General features: G+C 36.2%; 2 protein-coding genes across 3 annotated transcripts in view; both read right to left on the bottom strand.

Annotated features, from left to right (window-relative positions):
* Positions 1-464: 464 nt before the first annotated feature.
* Positions 465-4,323, bottom strand: LOC135156418 (uncharacterized). Its single transcript, XM_064108859.1, has 2 exons — positions 4,183-4,323; positions 465-3,187 (listed from the first exon to the last, which is right to left on the bottom strand). Exons 1-2 carry the CDS (start codon positions 4,276-4,278, stop codon positions 1,349-1,351), a joined length of 1,935 nt encoding a protein of 644 aa, XP_063964929.1. The 5' UTR covers positions 4,279-4,323; the 3' UTR covers positions 465-1,348.
* A 5,187-nt stretch (positions 4,324-9,510) lies between these two features.
* The window catches only part of LOC135156424 (uncharacterized), a 49,836-nt gene continuing 38,415 nt past the window's right edge, over positions 9,511-20,931 (bottom strand). The window contains exons 1-2 of one of the 2 annotated variants that reach the window (XM_064108876.1): positions 14,672-14,808; positions 9,511-14,343 (exon numbers count right to left, since the gene is read on the bottom strand). In XM_064108876.1, coding sequence (XP_063964946.1) covers positions 12,497-14,308 — 1,812 coding nt within the window. In that variant the 5' untranslated portion in view covers positions 14,309-14,343; positions 14,672-14,808 and the 3' untranslated portion in view covers positions 9,511-12,496. Of the gene's footprint in view, positions 14,344-14,671; positions 14,809-20,931 lie in introns of those variants that run through there. The other variant, XM_064108877.1, reaches the window with a different exon arrangement.

Here is a 20,931-nt window from a genome sequence, read left to right on the forward strand (position 1 = left end):
CAACTAAATCGTATTTGAACCTAAATTTCATAAATATTCTAGCAAGCAAAATAGTCATTGACATAGGCCTACTTGAATGGAACGTATTGAAAATTTATCATCAATATGCAAATGTTTATCAAAAACAATTCAATCTTTATACACATGGACATTCAAAATCAAACCAGCCATCAATTTAATTAAATTTCCCGTTTCACTCTTGCAGAAGCACCTAATTAATATAGTAATTAGATTGAAAAGCAATAATGAAACATTATCCCGTAATGGACCAAAGAAAACAAAACATAGCTATACGTGACCACAATATAGTAAATCATTTTCAAATGCGCATTCTGGTAACAACAGATCCCGTTTGGTAAATAAGCGCTATACTGGTACATTTTGGTTACCAAGTCTCAATGGTGAAGTTATACACTACTGCTTATATAGTTATGTATAATGCATTGTTTTTTTTTGTTTTTTTTGCAAGAGCATAAAGTGCAATTTACCAAAATGTATCGTAATCATTGTAACAGCCCCCTCTCTCGGTAAATCCAGGTAATTATAATCATGTCATGCTTTGAGATCATTCCAGGGGCTGTTTCGTATGTAGCCACATCAAAATACTTTGATGGGATATCTTGATCTGATGTTGGAAGTGAAAATATACAAACAAGCAGGCAATGTTTAGATGTAATGCGCATCGAGGTATAGCGAACGTGACCACGATCCTCTCTAAAATCGCAACATTATTATGAGAACAAATTATGGTTTAATATGACGTGTTTTCAAAGGAGTCCAAAGTACACAAATTCAATCCATATAGGAGTATAGCGCTTTATGTAATGTTAATTTGTATAACTGAATCAAGATACCACTGAACATTTATTTAGAATAACAACTCCTGTTTCATTAGCAAGACAAGACTTTGTTACCTATAATACTCGCGATGGACTATTAAAATGATACTTTTTTGACCGGCATGATTACATGAACATGATAAAAGGGGAACATTTTAACTGTTCAATGTAACATATGGAACTGAACTTAAATGAATATATGCACGGGTCCAGTAATTTTGAGCCGTCATGCAGACACAATTGATAGTAATGTTTACTCAATCCAACCAGGGAAGTGTTATAAAGCAACGGCGTATATTATAAAATATCATCTGACACAACGTGTACAATAAAAGGGCATTAACCCTGATAGGTTTCCAATATGACTATGAAGCTTACCCATAAAGAAACCATGAATTACAAGGAATCATGCGTTTTCATTTTTTTTTCTTTTCAATTTGAAAGCACATAATGGTAAGATGTAGCAGCATTCCCAATATCATTTGTTTGTTTGGTATTCTGTCATGAATCTAGAGGATGAATGTCTTTTTGAATATGAGAATATTGTCTCCATCACATGCAATCATATTCCCTGATGACGTCATAATCACTCGAGATGCGAAAAGATGATTAAATCTATTATATCTATTCAGTCTAGTTGATAAAGGGAATGATGCTACTTTTCTCTTCTTCATATCACCCTCACTCATCACCTGATCAATCACACACGTCTTGTTATCATCATCTGATGTCACGACGTAGAGGTCGTCTGTCATACGATCACCACACACATTCAAGATGACATCACTGTGGGGGATTTCCCTATGATCACCCTCTCTGTCAATGATGAGTGCTCTGCGATCAGATGGTAAAGGTCGAGCGATAATGTGACCTGATGACAGCACATCGCGCATTACTATATTCTCTTGACACGTGATGGTATTGATAATCTCATCATTAACTGGGTTGACGACGTATATCATAGACTGACCCAATTCAACAGCGATGATCATCCCATCCTGATCGATTTCAACGAGCACCCATGCATCATTGTGCATCGTGTTTCTTGGTATTGTGACGTCATTGATGTGATTCCACTGCCTGTCGTATACACTGATGCACCCAGGTAGACTGTCTCCTTTACAACCTTCGAAGTATCTACCACATACTATCTTGCCATCATTCAGTGCTACACATGAGATTATACATGATGTATCACTACCGTTGATCACTCTCTGATTAATTTTACTGTTCAAATTTAAAATGTAGGTATGCCCTTGACCATTCAATGCATCTAGTATCATCACCTTTTCATCATCTACACATCCAACAATGTAAGGGTACATGATTTTATCTCTGACATTGATTGTATTAATAAGCTTCCACTCTCCATCATACCCATCAATTCTTCCATCATACTTCTCTCTCCCAACACCCTTCACAAACCTCAAACCTGATACAACACGATTTATTTCTTTCACCTCACCCTCATTCAGTTGCTTCTTTAGTTCCTCACTCACTGATGCATGCACACGATGTCCTTCTATGACAATATTTTTATCGTCTTCAAGAATTCTTTCCAGTGTCTCTTTTGCTTTCTCTGTTGATTTAGTGTCGTCTTGCCATGATTTCTCAAGCTCTCTAACCTTTCTCTCGATCTCTTGAGCGATCTTCTGAATGTCACCATGAAGAATGCGTTGTGTATCAATTATCGGTTTTCGTCTTTTCTCTGCAATTGAACGATTTTCTTCGTGCCGCTTTTTTCTCTTCTCATTGTTCTTTTGAATTTTCTCTTGAAGTTCTCGAATCTCATCTTGAAAATCTTCATTTTCTCTATCTATCTCGTTATTGATTTTATCAGCATGTTCCTTTTCTCTGGTTCTGTCTCTTTCGATTGCGTTTTCGATTTCGGAATCAACATCATTCTGAATATCTTGCAGATGTTCGTCTTTGGCTTGTATGGTCTTATAAATCCCATTCCCATAGATGCGACATAACTCTGATTTATCAATCACTTTATTTTTGAGCATGCTGAGATCTTCTCTATTGTTCTTCAGTGCGATCATGATATCCTCTTGAACGCATTGTTGTTGGCGATGATCTATCGATGCACAGGAATAACATAATGCTACGTTATGTGTTCTGCAATACAAACGTATCAATTCGTCATGTTCTTTACACAATATATTAGGTACACCTCTTCGTGCTATTCCGATGCAATCTTTTTTCAAAGCGCAGTCATGACAGAGCTTCTTCTTCTCTTTCACATAGAACGTGAGGTCAGTAATCGATTCGCAGTTGGCTTCTTCACAAACAACGCCCTCTTCTACTGAGCTGAACTCAGACGCCATAGTTATCAAGGTATTGACCTACAGAAGGGATACGGAAAAGGATGAGATAAACTGGAAACAAAAAAGATGTATTTTATGGAAAAAATATATATTTCCAAGAGCGTAGCAAAAAGTGGTAAAAGGGGGAGAAAATGAATTAAGAGTGGATAGATAATGTGTCTGAATTCCCCTTTATTGATTCTGCTGCGCCCCTCCCTATTTTATATCATGCAGGTAATTGATAAAACTGTAAGTCCAAATAGATATACATGTAATGCATTTTCTGTTTCCGGGTATGCGCGCTAGGCTTGCATGTACTTTCGGAATAATAAGAGGGGGAGAGGTGTGTGTAGTATGCGTGAGAGAGAGAGAGAGAGAGAGAGAGAGAGAGATGGGGGGGGGTGGAAACCTACTTTGACATTTCTACATTTAAAAAAAATTGTTTCGTGCATATTGGATATTTCAGTTTTTTATATCAATGAAACTTGCACCGAAATATAGTCTCATAACAGTGTAAAAACCAGTTTTTTTTAGTCAAGGTAGTATATGCCAATATTCACATGAAAAGCTTTAAATGAAGTTGCACCAACATGTTTGTAAGATCTTGCCATACCTTATACACACCATCAGCTCAGATCATGACACCAGCTTCTTCGTAAGACCCCACATGATTAACCATTAATAGTGAATAGAATTTCTCTGATACAACAGCGAGTGTAGGTTATGGTAAGCGAGCTTTCTTTGCAGGACTGAATACTCCCTCTTATTAACCATCAAATTCAAGAATCATTTCATCATTAGAGATTTTCAAATTTAAACTAAAAGTCTTATCTTGTATAGCAGTTATTGGCACTAGTTCACTCATCCAAACTCCCGGGCCAAACTCTCTCATTCTTTATTTTCTCTTGTGCGCATCGGAATGGGATATTTCTAGATTGTTGTCAATATATAAAGGCATGTTATCATTATTACTGTAATCTCAACTACAATTATTCTAAATTTTAATAACGTATACACTTTAGATTTAATCTTACCTTTTTTTTAAATGTAAATCCAATCTGAAATTGCAGGTAATTGGTTCTTCCCGCGCCTGTTGAAATACATGTAGCAAAGGCTGGCAACACCCCCATATACTATCACAATGACATTTACATGCAGCTTAACCTGAATATTGCGCTTTGGACGTTTGTTTTATGTTAATTTGTACACAATTTATTACTTTATGCACAATCTTATTAACTATCAATGTCAAAGGTGTGTGTACTCTTCACGTATAAACATGATATATAAAAATAGAAGAAATATAAATATCATCGAACAAGATTTACATGTAGATGCAATAAACAATAACTTAGCAATATAAATATATATTCACATGACATAAATGCAATAAACAAGCCCTTTTGATGTTGTCGTTATCTTAGTAGGACATGTAGGAGGTAAATTAGTGGTCTGAGGGTAGAATTTGTAAATAATGATAGCAATATAAATATATATTCACATGACATAAATGCAATAAACAAGCCCTTTTGATATTGCCGTTATCTCGGAGAAAGAGAGAGAGAGGTAAATTAGTGGGCTAAGGGTAGAATGAAGAAAAAACCCCGTATAGGGAGAGGGGGTTAGTCGTCATGGCAATTAGATGGTGGGAGAAAGGCGGGCAACAACACCCAATAGCTGACGATATTTTTGAAATTATTTTTCTTATCAAGCAATTGGGGTTATAGATGTCCAGCCATTTATGTTTTGATTATTTTTTTTCTTTTGTCTTCCCCCCCCCCTTCTTGTCCAGTCATCTATCTTTAATTAATTCTTCCTTTTCCCCTTTCTATTTCCTCAATCTTGTCCTGTTTTATTTTCATATCAAATAAAAAAAGTCTTAGAGACGTTGCCCCCAACACTCTTTGCATGGTTCTTCCTCCTCTATTCATCTGAGGCGGAGGAAGGGGGGGGGGGGGGCTCGTCTAGTGGTGACGACTCCCGTTTTACAATTAGAGGGATGTGGGTTCAAAATCCAGCCACGACGTATTTTCCTTCAGCAAGAACTAACACATTGTACTTCACTCAAACAAGTTTGGGTGCTCGGGCAGCTCGGGCTAAAACCGGTGTAATAATAAAAATAACAATGCAACTCGGCATAGATTATTTCTAGATAGATGGCGCTATCATCTTTATTTCATATCAGTGATTAACCTACATAAATGTGTGCTATTAACGAAATTGCTCCTAAATAAAGAGCATTAATTGTTTATGAACGGGAAACGTTGTCATCGTTGTGTGAAGATGTTAACGAGGTTTTAAAATAATGCCCGAATTTAAATCATGAAGATACATGCTGAGAAAGCTCTCCTTGTATGGAAAGAGTTGAGTTTATATCAAGTGCCCCCTCTTTGATTTTCTTATCTTTTGTTAGGCCTGTACGTCAGAGAATGGTTTGGAAGCTTATGGTATATGTCGATAATTTATACGCACTTTCATATGAAACTAATAAAAAAAATATATATGCCTCTATATGGTATTTTTATGCTGAAGGATCATAAAATTTACAGATTAGTGGGGGGGGGGGGTTCTGTATTACCTTTTTTTTCAATTCTCCTCCTCCTTTTAGAGAGTAAAATATATATGAGAAGAACATTTATGTAAACCAATGTACACGAAGAAGATACAAAAATTCTTGTTCAAGCAAAAACAAGATAATAATAATTAACAAATAAAAGGATCTTATATCATGCTTCAAAGTTCAGGACGCCACGGTGACACGATTTATTTTTATAATATTAAAGCAAAATGAAATTGGATGATGATGATGTTAATCATAATGAAAGAGGGAAAGAAATGGGTTACTAAACGAATTGAAAGTTTGAACATTTCGATTTATTGGTGATCCTGTAATGGCTAGTAGGGAGTTTACAAGCGTTTGAATTACGTATCCATTTATTTTTTTTTCATGTATTTCTCTACCTGTGATTTTCTATTTATTGCATATATTCGATGTTTATTAGAAATAACGATAAATTCAGTCAGTGTCGTCAGTACGTGACACAGTTCGTGCAGAAATTACAAATGGAAAAAGGGCCATCACGATTATGTCAGGGGACACCCCCCCCCCATCCTCCTACGCTGGTACTATTGACATGAATGAAGTCCGCTGTCGTGTTGGCTTATGATTATTATAATATCCATGTTTCATGATGCTTGTGATTATAGTTAGTACGCCCTTTATAGGGTTCATCCCGATAATTTGCCAGAGTGATTTCAAACCACACTATTTTCACTCGTTCTAAAACTGATGATTTTTTTTCAGTTCAGTGATTACATTTTTAAAATATGTATTTGTAGTTTCGCTTTCAAGCGAACATGTTTATCTTGTTACAATCGGTAAGGAACATTATAACGACAACTTTACAACCCCCTCTGACCCCCCCCCCCTCTCCCCTCGGTTCATCTCTCTCTCTACATTTCTCTTTCTTTCCCTCTCTTTCCCTTTCAAATGGCTTCTTACGATCATGCATTATTATGAATCACAATTAAAATGAAAATAAAAAATAGAGAAAAGAAAATTTTCTTGTTCGAAAATTCCTTTCCCTCTTTTCTATGTCGCTTCCACCCACCCTATATTTCTCATCGTCATTCAAATCACTCGCAGTATTTAACTCATGAAATCACAAGACTATGGCTGCGTTTATGCGACCTCAAGCCAGAATCATGATTTGAATCATGATTCAAAACACAAACATGAATCACAATATCACAGAATCAGCGTTTAGACGACCTTCATTCCAATGCTGTTTCTCCTCAGATTCGGGCCAATCCAGTGCGCATCACTAGTGCGCAGTTTGACAGAGGAAGTTTTTCGCACGTGTGTTTCGGCTCTCGAAAAATCTTTTGCTTCCAGAATTCAGTCTATACCTCATTTTGTTTACTTCTATCATATAGGGTCCATATGCTTCTATTCATCTTGTTAGTTTATCCAAAATGGTGTTCGGAAGTGAATTTCAGCGTAGATCCAATTTAATATTGATACTCTATATACTGAACAACAACTGAGATCATTGTCTGTCCAGTTAATTCATTTACTAGAACTTGAAGTTGAAGACATGACCAAAAAATGAAAAGTAGTGGACGATGCGATGACCAACACAGAACTTGAACATGACAAGAAATGCATGCGTAGTACATAACCATGTACATACAATGAGCATATAGAGCGCCTTGAGCTTGGCAAGAGTCAAACCGAAAGTAGCCCGACACAACAGTGAGGTCATATAATCATGATTGTAATCACGATATCGTTTATTCGAACATTTTCGTACGTGATTCTGCAGAAACGTCTTTCCAAACGCCCCTTTTTTCGTGTTTCATGTTTGTGATTCTAATCATGATTATATTCAATTTCGACTAAACGCAATCGTGATTCTGCAGAATCATGATTTGAATCATGATTCAAATCATGATTCTAGGGTAAAAAAGTGGCGGATAAACGCACCCTAGGTCGCTTCTGTTGTAAATTAATGAATGAATTTATTGAATAAATCAAAAGCTTCTAAGCATGCATGAATAGAATAAACATCATGACATATGTGATCTAATTTTACCCATACAAATATCAATCACGTCACAGACTGTCCTATTCAGGTTTTACTAAAAGAAGACAAAATAGGTTTTTACCTATAGCTTTTCCAAAATGTATAGATGTTTCGGGTTTCTGCTACTGTTTACGAAAGTCAGGAAAGCAAAAAATATAAGCAATGGATTTTGCTATATTTTAAGCACATAATCAAGTGGCAAAGCGTTTAAGACTTTTATCACTAGTCAGTATCCGGCCGGGGGCAGGCATAGGGGAACGCGCCTCTTGTCTTAAAAATTCATGCAAATATTTCCATGCGTTGGCCTTTGTTTCCCTTTTGAAATCTAGTTTTCGGAGTATTGATTAAGAACATTATTTTTTTTTTTTTTTTTTGGGGGGGGGGGGTTGTCAAACAACAATCTCTCACCTATTTTTATTCAATTTAATTTCATTTCATTCATTTTATATCATTTATTTATTTCTTTGTATTTTTTAATTGGTTTTTTTTTTCTATTAATTTTATTTATTACTTTTTTTTCTTGGAGAGGTGAAGGGAGGGGCGGGTAAACTTTTGAAGATTGTTGAATAAAATAGTAATGTTTAAATATGAAATCAACAATGAAAGAATGTGCTTTTCCTCGTTTTATGTAATAATAAAGATCCATTTCATAGAACCGAGATGAAAATGAGGCCTTTCGTGATCAACGCTGCGTAGATCAGATGTTATAATAACTTTAAGCGCCCTTGAATTAACCAATCAAAGCAACCAATACCAAATCCGAATAAGAGATCGACGTCACTACACTCATGGACATGCGCAGAAGAGTAGTGCCATCCTCCCAATGGATAATTCACGAACTAAAACTAAACGATTGCGTTTTAGCGCTGCTGTCAAAATGGTCAACTGTTGAATGCCGCCTTCTCTAACTTGGTCCGCTATCCTGTTGATCTATTTTCTGCTTTTATTCTTAAACATTTGGTTAATGTCAATTGTAAATTGAAATGATTAGGTGAATTAACTAGATTCCACCAAATCATCGAAAGAAATCAATCCTCATCATAATATCGTGTAATCCTTGTTTATCTACAGACAGGGCCCCGTCTTACAAAGAGTCTTGTTCTGATACGACCAACTACAACTATGGAAAGTCAGCATTATTAACACCTAAAACCAATGTCTCTTCAAAATATTTATTTAATATTTCTGATATATCGTTGTGTTGACAATCCAGTTCGCTCCTATTCGTTTACAAACTCAAGGGTCAATTTCCTGTATGTAAATAATGACATTAATGGATTTCAATAGGTGATATCAATCACAACTCTTTCTATGTCGAGACTCAGAATATCAATAACCATTCTGGGGTAAGTTAACATTTACCTCAATTACCACCATTTGTCTAATTTCGCGGTAGGCTATTTCCATATCGTATAATATCCACTTTGTCTGCAACATTTAGGGTATATGATTAAATAAAATAATTATGAATAAAATATTCATTTGGCAAACTACGACAAATATTAAAGTACATAAAAACTGCAACCTGTCTGGACTTGTGCTAAATGACATTTACGACCAAGTGACGATTGGACCAAACACCCACTAGACCAAATTTAAGATAAGCCAAGTGGGTTACATTTAAGTAGGACCGTCAACTACCCTTCCTTCCTTCACTAAACTCTCCTTCATTCATCCCGTCCCCTCCTCTTTCTGTCCCTTCTTCTATCCCTCTGATGTTTCTTCTCTTTTTCTGTATTTCTTCTGAAGTTCTTCTCTCGGCGTCTCTTGTCCTTCCCTTCCTTTATGTCTCTTTCACTCCATTGTTTTCATCAATTCTTCATATTTCTCTATCTTTCCCCTTTCCATCTCGCCTTTGTTTCGTTTTGTGTGTCTCTGTTAGCTAATAGCCCCCCCCCCCACCCCTCTCTCTCTCTGATTGCCTCGTATAGTGTGTCTCTGTTTCCCTGTAGTCCCCCCTCTCTCTTTGCCTTCCTCTCTTTCTGTCGAGTTTTATTGGTCACATGTTTACTCCTGAAAAAAAAAGTCTATCAGAATTCTATGATGCGTGATGAAATTTTATTTAAACAGAAACCTTTGCATAAGTACGATAAACGCCAATATGATTTTTCTTCTTATTGTTAAAGCAGATAATATGCAAATGATCTCTTAACTCTCGGTTAATAAGTAAATAGAATACCATAAACAGCAACAAGATGGTCGGATTATGCGTGTGACGAAACAAACAGATTTTCAAACTCTCGCTCACACCTCGACTATATATTGAACATTTTGTTTCCAAACCAAGTTCATTGAGGTTCTCAAAAAGAAAATCAGCTTTGAATAAACAAAGTATTAATACAAAGGATTTCATTTGGCATAAGAAATGAATCAAACATAACCCATGATTACAAACAAAGTATTTAAGACCCCTTTTTAGTAATGCTCATCAAATTCCTGCAACTAAATCTTTATTTTCAATCGTTCATACAATTAAAATTAAATGTTTATGAACTAAGCAAGCAAAACAGTTATACAACTTGAGATGTATTAAGAAACATATTTACCGCAGATTATATCAGCCTTGGAATTGAACAATTTCAAATGAAAGCAAATGAATTCATATGTATTTCACAAAAGAAAACATACAAGCAATCAATTGGTAGTCTTTAGTTACACTGACAGAAACACCTATGGATAGAGTAACTTAAAGCAAAGCATTGTACCTATAAAAAAATCAATTACATTATAACAATGAATTCACGGTCAATGAGCAATTTGCCAAAATGTATCTTAATAGCTCCCTCTCTCGGTAAAATCCGGTGAATTATCTGCTATATTTCAGTGAACAGCTCCAGTCAAGGATTATAACATGTCATGCTAGACATCACTCAAGGGGCTGTTTCCTATGTTGCTATGCATCATTATACTTTGTTTGTCAAAATAGTTCCATATGATATTTGAAACTAAAACGTATAAAGAAACAAGAACTATATATCCTGAAGGCAATGCGCATTTAGATTCAGAAAACGTGACCGTTATTCTCAATCAAATCAGAACGAATGAAAGCAATGTACAGGTATGACATGAGTTAATTTGTGTGTTCTCGTAAGGCCGTCAAGTGGGCACAGGTTTAGTCTATATTGTATATACACATTTACATAATATCCAAACTCGAAGTTCCACAAAAGAATGCGTTTTATTGATGGTAATAAGAGTTTTGTTGTTGTTGTTCATATAAGAGTCCGGAAAAGAGTAAACTGCAATTCAGAGTAAAAAAAACCGTCAATTTTTAGAATAGTTTTTCTTCTTCTTCCAGAAGAGCAAAACACTTCATGTACATGGAACTATAGGAATAACAATTAATGGAAATTCATCTCAAGTAACGAAAACTGATTGATTTTGTCATCATAGCTATAATACATGTGGTAGAGTATACATGATACAATGATAAGGTTTAATAATGATATCAGCTGGATTTATATACATGTGGCACTTTTTGCCTGATGATACAAAGCCATTTACCCCGGCCTTCGTGGTCTTAGCTCAAGCTATACCATCTCTGGTGCTCAGTGTATTCAAGGAATTAATACTGCCAGGTACCCATTTACCTGGATCGAGTGCAGCACAGTGTGGGCATAATTATTGCTAAAGGAATACACGCCATGAATAGGATTCGAACCAACAACCCCCTGTTTAAAAGGCAAGAGTCAGAACCACTAGACCACGACGCGCCCATTAACTTAGCTTTTTATACCATTACGTAGGCCTATACAAGATAGTGCGCATTTAGATATATCGAAAGTGACCATTTGCACCGATAAAACGATTATGATTTAAGACAGTATATGCGGGTTCTTTCCATTAAAAGTACACAATTTCAGTCTATACACTATACATACAAATATATATCATTTGCAAGAAGTATGATTTCAAGGACAGTGATTAGAGACATATTATTTTGTGACGTATAAAATCGCCACATGATATAAAAGCAACATGATTTGATTATAATGTTATGCATGCGCTCGTAACCACATATTCAGTCTGTATACAGTGCACATGTGATTTCAAATAATTTGAGTGCCCATGGCCGTTTGAATCTAAACTGGTTCAGTCTTTAGGCTTATATGTGTACAGTGTATATAATGTGAATTATAAATTCTAAAAACTGAATTTTAGTGATATCGATGAGAAATTATTTTGATATTAAAGTTAGTTTGAAGTGCTAAAATATGTTCCAGAGTAAAGACAATCGTTCCAGAATAGATCACCTATTTACACGCCGGCATCAGAGTAAAAACACTTGGTGTAAATATATTTTCAGTGATGAATAAGAACAAAACGCTGAATATTTCTGTGAAGTAAAAAGAACTGATTCAAAAATGGCAATGATTATACACACGTCTAATACAATCTACATGATATAAGGATAAAGTTTTAATATGGCTTTATATGTACTGTAATATTATGCAGGGTCGCATTGAAACAAGAAAGGGTGAAATAGGGTATAAAAGAGTTGCTCTCAATATATATATAACAATGTTCACTCAAACAACTGAAAGAAAGTAATCTAGTGTAAAGTATCTTCATATAATGATAAGGGAAGGATGATAGGTTTCTGAAGTTATGGAGCATAACCACAACCAAGGGGAATAATAAAAATCGTCCGTTTTTCTAGTACTTTTTTCAAATTTATGAATTGAAAATATGAAATGGTGGGATGTAACAATATTCCCAATATCATTTGCTTGTTCAGTATGATGATTCATCTGTCCTGGATCTAGAGGATGAATCGCTTTTTGAATATGAGAATATTATCTCCATCACATGCAATCATATTCCCCGATGACGTCATCATCACTCGAGATGGGACAAGATGACTGAATCTATCCCCCAGTCTGGTTGATAAAGGGAATGATGCTACTCTTCTCTTCTTCAAATCACCCTCACTCATCACCTGATCAATCACACACGTCTTGTACTCATCATCTGATGTCACGACGTAGAGGTCATCTGTCATACGATCAACACACACATTCAAGATGACATCACTGTGGGGGATTTCCCTATGATCACCCTCTCTTTCAAGGATGAGCGCTCTGTGATCTAATAGTGAGGGTAGAGCGATGATGTGACCTGATGACAGCACATCACGCATTACTATCTTCTCTTTACACGTGATGGTACTGACAATCTCATCATTAGCTGGGTTGATGACGTAAATCATAGACTGACTCCCTTCAGCAGCTATGATCATCCCATCCTGATCGATTGCAACGCGCACCCATGTATCATTACGCGTCGTGCTTGGTATTGTGACGTCATTGATGTGATTCCACTGCCTGTCGTATACACTGATGCACCCAGGTAGGCTGTCTCCTGTACAACCTTCGATGTATCTACCACATACCACCTTGTCATCATTCAACGCTGCACATGAGATTATATATGATGTATCACTACCGTTGATCACTCTCTGTGTGGTTTTACTGTTCAAATCTAACATGTAGGTATGTGTTTCACCAATCAGTGCTTCTGTGATTATCACCTTATCTTCATCTATACATCCAACAATCCAAGGGGACATGATTTTATCTCTGACATTGATTTTATCAATGAGCTTCCACTCTCCATCATACCCATCAATTCTTCCATCATACTTCTCTCTCCCAACACCCCTCACAAACCTCACACATGATACAGCACGATTTATTTCTTTCACCTCACCCTCATTCAGTTGCTTCTTTAGTTCCTCACTCACTGATGCATGCACACGATGTCCATCTATGACAATAGTTTTATCGTCTTCAAGAATTCTGTCCAGTGTCTCTTTTGCTTTCTCAGCTGATTTGGTGTCGTCATTCAATGATTTCTCAAGCTCTCCAATCTTTCTATCGATCTCTTGAACGATCTTCTGAATGTCATTCTGAAGAATGCGCTGTTTATCAATTATCGGTTTTCGTCTCTTTTCTGCGTTTAAACGATTGTCATTGTGTCGCTGCTCTCTCTTCGCATTGTTCTGGTTAATCTTATTCTGGAGCTTTCGAATCTCCTCTTGATGCTGCTCATTTTCCCCATCAATCTCCTCGTCGATTTTATCAGCATCTTCCTTTTCCTTGGCTCTGTCTCTTTCGATCTCCTCTTCGATTTCGGAATCAACCTCATTCTGAATAGTTTTCAAATGTTCGTCTGGGACATGTTTACCCTGATGAATCTCAATCCCATAAACTCGTAATAGCTCCAATTTGTCCATCATTGCTTTCTGAAGGATGTTGAGCTTTGCTTTGTTTTCCCGTAGTGCGTCCTCTATGTCTTGCCGTACACAAAGTTTTTCATGATGATCTATCATAGCGCAAGAAAGACATAAAACTTTGCCATGTGTCTTACAGTACAGATCCATTACTTTCTCATGTTTCTCACAGAAGAGATTAGATACACCTCTTCGTGCTATTCCGATGCATTCTTTTTTCAAGGCGCAGTCATGACAGAGCTTCTTCTTCTCCTTCACATAGAACGTGACATCAGAAATCGATTCACAGTCGGCTTCTTCACAAACAGTGCCCTCTACTACTGAGCTGAATTCAGACGCCATAGTGAAAAGAATTTAAAGGAAGATAAGGATGGGAGCTGTAAAGAAAAGGAAGAGAGAGGGAGATGGGATATCGCAAAAAGTAAGATGCATAATAGATATTACACTATTTTTTATCAGAACAAATCTCTTGCAGAAATAGATAGCATGCGAATGAGAGAGAGAGAAAGACAGGGGAAAGAGGGAGGGGTTGATAGCGGTGTTACTGTTCACTACCCAAGTCCCAAGTACGCATATTCGTTATGAAAAAATGTGGTTCTTACAAAAACATGTAAATGTGACCAAATTACGCACTCGTTACAATTACAATTATCATTCCATCACATCAAAAACACTATCAAACTAACACAAACGTGATGTTCTTACCTTTGTAAGCCACAGGTCAAGCCGAGTCGGTTAAATCTCCGATAGTTTACAATTTGTAGAAACGAAATATCAGTTCAAATGTACAATTAACTTGTAAGTAAATCTTGCAACAAACATGGAGTCTATTATGATAATTGTGCCAATGAACTTATCTAGTGACGTGGCATGTATAATCACTGCACGCTCACAACTGAATCATTTGACATGCTTGAATACATAGTTTGATGAAGTAATGCCATGAGCAAAGAAATGAACGAAAGGCTCTGCTGCACTTGATGAATATAATAATAATGAAATGAAACTAGATTACAACATGCAAGGTACGTTGTTTATCAGTAAAGAAATGTATGAAATATTTTGACGATTTTCTTTACCAGTAGCATCACCACCATGCCCACCATGTCTGGTTTGTTTTCTTGTCTGTTTTTATACGTTTTAGGCCATCTTTATTTGGGTCATTTGGCTTATTTAATGAGTATAAATTCCGCTTAGATACAATCTTAAACTGTTTACAAAAAGCTGAAATATGTTGAATACAAAACGGACATAACTATATCAGCTTATCATTTTAGTGAGAGTGAGGTAAAATGACCGAGTTGACTTGAAATTATATGTCCAAACGTACAACATTGTATAAGAAATTAATAACTAATAAGTTACTGGCTGAAGGTTAGAATGACATGTAAGTATAAGCCTAGTATTTCAACATTCAACTTAAAGCCCTTCTAAATTAAATAGTAGAGGAAGAAAAATAAAAATAAAATAAGTAGTACAAGAAGAAGATGAAGAAGAAGAAGAAAAAATAAAAAGAAGAATAAAAAGAAGAAAATGATAATAGTAATATTAGTAATACTAATCAAAGGAAGAAGAAAAGGAAAAATAAGAAGAAGAAGAAGAGAAGTAAAGAAGTACTACTACTACTACTACTACTACTACTACTACTACTACTACTACTAGTGCTAGTACTACTACTACTACTACTACTACTACTACTACTACTACTACTACTTCTACTTCTACTACTACTACTACTACTACTAATACTAGTAGGAGTAGTAGTAGTAGTAGTAGGAGTAGAAAAGAAAGAGAAGAAAATTGATATACAAGGATATATTGCGTGGCACCTCAAAAGGTTAAATGGTTTACTAATCACACCAAGGAATTAATAATTACTCTATCAAGCTTATAATATGTAGCAAAATTATTCAAATTGAAATAACAGATTTATGCAGCAATGGGGGGGGGGGGGCAAAATTAGTCTTGATCCTGCTATGCCTCTAAAGAGAAGGGGGCGGATCCATCATTAAGTTAAGAAATTAGATAGCTATCAAATCATTTTAACATCTAAATGTCCGTTTATCGCTTTTTGAAAGGGTCAATAATTTGAATCTCATAACTCGGGTATCAAAAGTGTCGAGAAGAGCCGTGGTGTAGTGGTTCTGACTCTCGCCCTGAAAATAGAGGGTCGTGTGTTCGAATCCCACCGTGGTCTAGTGTTTTTAGGCAAGGCGTTAATCCACACTTTGCCACTCTCGACCCAGATGCTATCATGATTATTATTAGGGGGCCATTGCATCCTTGTCCAATCGTTAGAATTTGAATTTCGAATCGTTTCATTTATCGGGCCCTCTCATGGTGATGTTTATCATTTTTCTAAAGAAAAAAAAAACTCTTCAGCCTTTGTCTGAATGACAGATACCAATTGGTCTTGTCTCATTAGAAATAGAGCTCATACCAACTACATCAGTTATTCAGTTCACTCGGTTCATTGATTTTCTTAATATTTCCTTAATGGGATATTAATGAACTATAGTACCTTCAACTAGTAAAGAAGAAAACGAGATTTCATAAATAGCTATGCCATTTTTGTAATTTTGTACTCTAATTGGCGGAAATACGTGTTATATTGTAAGTCGCGCAGTATAATGTCTGCATTCAGAGTGACACTTTAACGATCAACCAACAAACAGGTCTTGGATCTAGCTACAAGGCTAGCACGAGTTACAAATAACTCGTGTCACCGGTGTGCCAAGGCACGCAATGGATCAGTCCATGGTACCACGCTAGGCTCATAATTCAGACCACTTTAATCCTTCTAATTAAAAAATAATGGGATTGTGCCTAGACGGTAGATGTTATGTGACTACACCATGTACACGTTAGCCATTTGGCTGCCGCGGCACCTACAAATTCTCCAATAAATACTGTTCTTGATAAAAGGACACGATTTGGTATATTTTGGATTGGGTGTGTATTCGGAAGGCCTCTTTTAATCTTAATTACATGTAAAAAAAATCAGGTATTATACAACCCGGCTTTCTTTCATCCATTCCTCTTTTTTTCTTCCATTGACTCTCCTATTTCTGATCATTGGCTCAGACTGCCCATGAATGTATTTGATAACAATGTATAAATCTGAAATCAAATATTTTTTTTCAAAATAACATCACACATGATCGAACGCGATAAATTGAGCTGGCAAACGTTGCCTTATTATGTTGATACCATGGATGACAAAGTGCATTTTGTTAAATTCATTTTGATATATATTTGAACCCCGGGGGCCACTTCCAATGACGAGTGGATACCGGGCGCGACCAAAGTAACGCGTAAAAAGGATCTCGTTCTCAAAATTTGGCACGTTACGTATGCAGTAAGCATGATAGGGGTCTAAACCTCTAAATATACTAAAAAGGGGTAAAGGTTTCGCTATTAAACAAGCTACGTGTTTAAAGATAAATTTGGGAAAGTAAAAAGCAAGACTAAAATTCTTTATAAAGAAAGTCCTTTTTGCCCCAACACTACGTGTATAGAGTCCGATTTGAGCGAGGTGTGGGAGATGTGACGGTACGGAACCCAATGTAAGTAAAGGTAAAGCCGATGTCCGTGACAAAATTGCTGTACGTGTCTAGGGGGTATTTCAGGGAATACTTGTTAAGGGTATCGTTATGTTTTCAATACTTTTAAAGGGTGGGCTTTCATACGCCAAAACTTGTTAAGGGGGGACATTTTCAGAAAATGGAAAATACATGTGGAGGGTGCTTAATGAATAATAGTGAATAATAACCCACATTATACGCTATTAAACTTCTCTCCTCACTGCCCCCCCCCCCTCTCTCCTTTACACATACGCCCACCCACCATCCCAAACACACCCAATCACGCGCACCCAGTCCAGTACACCTTCACACACATATGAAGAGTTTAGTTGCGAAAGAGGTTAGGTCCACTTTGGACCATTCCGAGAAAAAAAAACATGTTTTTATTCTCACTTATTGCAATATTCTCATGAGAATTTAATTGTCATGATGTACTACATGTACCCTATCATCTGAAAATAAAATTGGGTATTTTTTTCTATATATTTTAAAAAGAATATCATTGTGGACTTAAACCCTTTTGCAAATAAACTGAAATGAATCCAATCTCGTTTGATTAAAAAAGTAATTTTGCTTTGCCACTTTCATTCACGTTTTCATTTGAATTTCAAGGTTTCTTATCATCATGCAGAGTGACTAAAAATTTAGGAGTTTAGAGAAGAAAACAATAAAGTTTATGAAAACTGGACCTAACCCCTTTTGACAAATGAGCTCTTCAGAAGAGTTTAGTTGCAAAAGAGGTTAGGTTCACTCCAAGAAAATCTTTTTTTTCAATTCTCCCATATTGCAATACTCTTATGCGAAACTGAATTTTCATGATACCCCACCATGAAAACATAAGATCGGGTATAAAAGAAATCTACATCTTTTGAAAAAAAAAATCTTTGCCATTTTAGTTCACTTTTTAATAGGAATTTAAACTTTTCTTGGGTATCATCTTATAGGACTACTTAACATCTATACATTGAGATATAAAAATTAAATTTGATGAAAAATGGACCTAACTCCTTTTACAAGTGAGCTCTTCATATGTAGACTTTTTATCCCTCTCAATCGCCATCTTGCAATAAGCAATGTCTTTCATACTTTAAAGATTATTATCATGGAAATTGTAATGAATATGCACCTATCTCTCTTCTGACATCATTCTTTCCCGTGCTCTCTCTCTCTCTCTCTCTCTCTCAAACATTTATTATCCATGAGTTATAATTCAATCAATGTATTTCTCGCTTTCTATAGTTCCCTCCTCTCTTCTCTCTTACTCAGTCACTTTGACCTCCGACCTCTCTCACCCTTTCTTTCTCTCATCATTCTCTGAAATCATTCACTGTGTTTTTACTCTTAAAATCACGAGACTGTGTGGCTTCTGTTGTGGAAAGATGAATGCTTTTATTGAAACATGAAAATCATCTAGCGTAAAGAGAATAAATACCCAAGAATATGTGATCCAATTCTACCTATACAAACATTATTCACGTCACAGACTATCATATTCAGGTTACACTTTGTCACAATACAATATGAAGAATCATGGGGTTTTACCTTGCTTTTCCCAAATGTATTCTTGTTTGGGGTTTCCGCTACTGTTTACGAAACTCATGAAAGCAAAAAAAACAAACAATGGATTCGCTATCATTTTAGCACATAATCAAGTTGCAAGGCGTTGCATACTTCAATGTGTTATCACTAGTCCGTATAAATAACCATTCTGGGCCGAGTTATTATTTAGCCAATTGAGCACTTTGTGTAATGTCGAGTTTGGCCATTCCCATATCGTCTTATATATCCACTTGATCTAACAGCATTTATGGTATATCATTATATGAATTAATTATGGATCACATTTCCATTAGGCAAGTTCAACAGATAATAGACTTAATTAAAGCGATACCCAATTTGGGCATTAGACTAGATGACATGTAAGACCAAGGGATGGTTGTACCAAACTAATACTAGACCACATTCATGGTAGACCAAGTGGGTTAGATGATGATCGGATAATAAAAATACGCCAACTTCACTACAACCCCCCTCTCATGTCTCTCTCCCCTTTCTACTTGTCACATTCTCTCACTATCCCCCCCCCCCCCTCTCTCTCTCTTTCTATATATCTGTCTGGTGTTCCTTCTCTGTCTCTGAATGTTCATTTGCCATCTCCCCTCTCCCTATTTTACTTTCTTTCTGTCTCATTCCTTGAATAAATTCGTCCGATTCTTCATCTCTCCCTCTCTGTCTCCCCTCTCCTCTCCCCTCTATTTTGTTTTATGTGTCTTTATTTCTGTCTCTCCCTCTCTCCCCCTGTTTCCCTTCCTTTTTTGTCTCTTTCACTGCTTGTGTCTTTGTTTTCCCGTCTCTCTCCCCCTCTCGTTGCCCCTCTCTGCAAGTCTCTCTTTTTGCTGATTATTATTGGTCACATATTAACTCCTGAAATAATTAGTCTTACATGATTCCTTGAGGAGCGATAAAATTTAGTAAAGCGGAAACCCAAGCATGGCAATGATGGACACCCATTTTCATTTTATTTATTGTTTATTTTCAGGTCAAGCCCACCCAAAAATAATGATTTGAATCACTAGAGAAAAGTCAAGCAAGCACAACGCTAACAAATGTTATCAAAATAGAATTTAAAAAGATGTTATGACATGTTACAGTTTTGCTCAGTTATCCCCAACAGTCATATGCTTAATACCTCGGTCACATTTGCTCTACGGCGGCCGTACGGCGAGTCGAAAACAGCCGTTTTAACAATTTTTGTACCAGCTATACATAGTTTGTTTGAATAAAACGGCTGTTTTCGACTCGCCGTACGGCCGCCGTAGAGCAAATGTGACCGAGGTATCACTCAGTGATATGCAAATGAGAGAGTCAATGATATCCCTCACTCACTTTTTTCTTTATCTTATACAATATTAAATGTTTACAGATTTGACAACAATAACAAGCTTGGACGAAATTGACTTGTTTGGTTTTTCTCATTTTACGTAAATCTACTTTTTTGTTTAATAGGGTTAACGCTAACAAATGTTATCAAAATAGAATTTAAAAAGATGTTATGACATGTTACAGTTTTGCTCAGTTATCCCCAAACAGTCATATGCTTAATACCTCGGTCACATTTGCTCTACGGCGGCCGTACGGCGAGTCGAAAACAGCCGTTTTAACATTTTTTGTACCAGCTAATACATAGTTTGTTTGAATAAAACGGCTGTTTTCGACTCGCCGTACGGCCGCCGTAGAGCAAATGTGACCGAGGTATCACTCAGTGATATGCAAATGAGAGAATCAATGATATCCCTCACTCACTTTTTTCTTTGTCTTATACAATATTAAATGTTTACAGATTTGACAACAATAACAAGCTTGGACGAAATTGACTTGTTT

This window comes from Lytechinus pictus, chromosome 13, assembly GCF_037042905.1.
Source record: "Lytechinus pictus isolate F3 Inbred chromosome 13, Lp3.0, whole genome shotgun sequence".
Taxonomy (NCBI): Eukaryota; Metazoa; Echinodermata; class Echinoidea; order Temnopleuroida; family Toxopneustidae; genus Lytechinus; species Lytechinus pictus.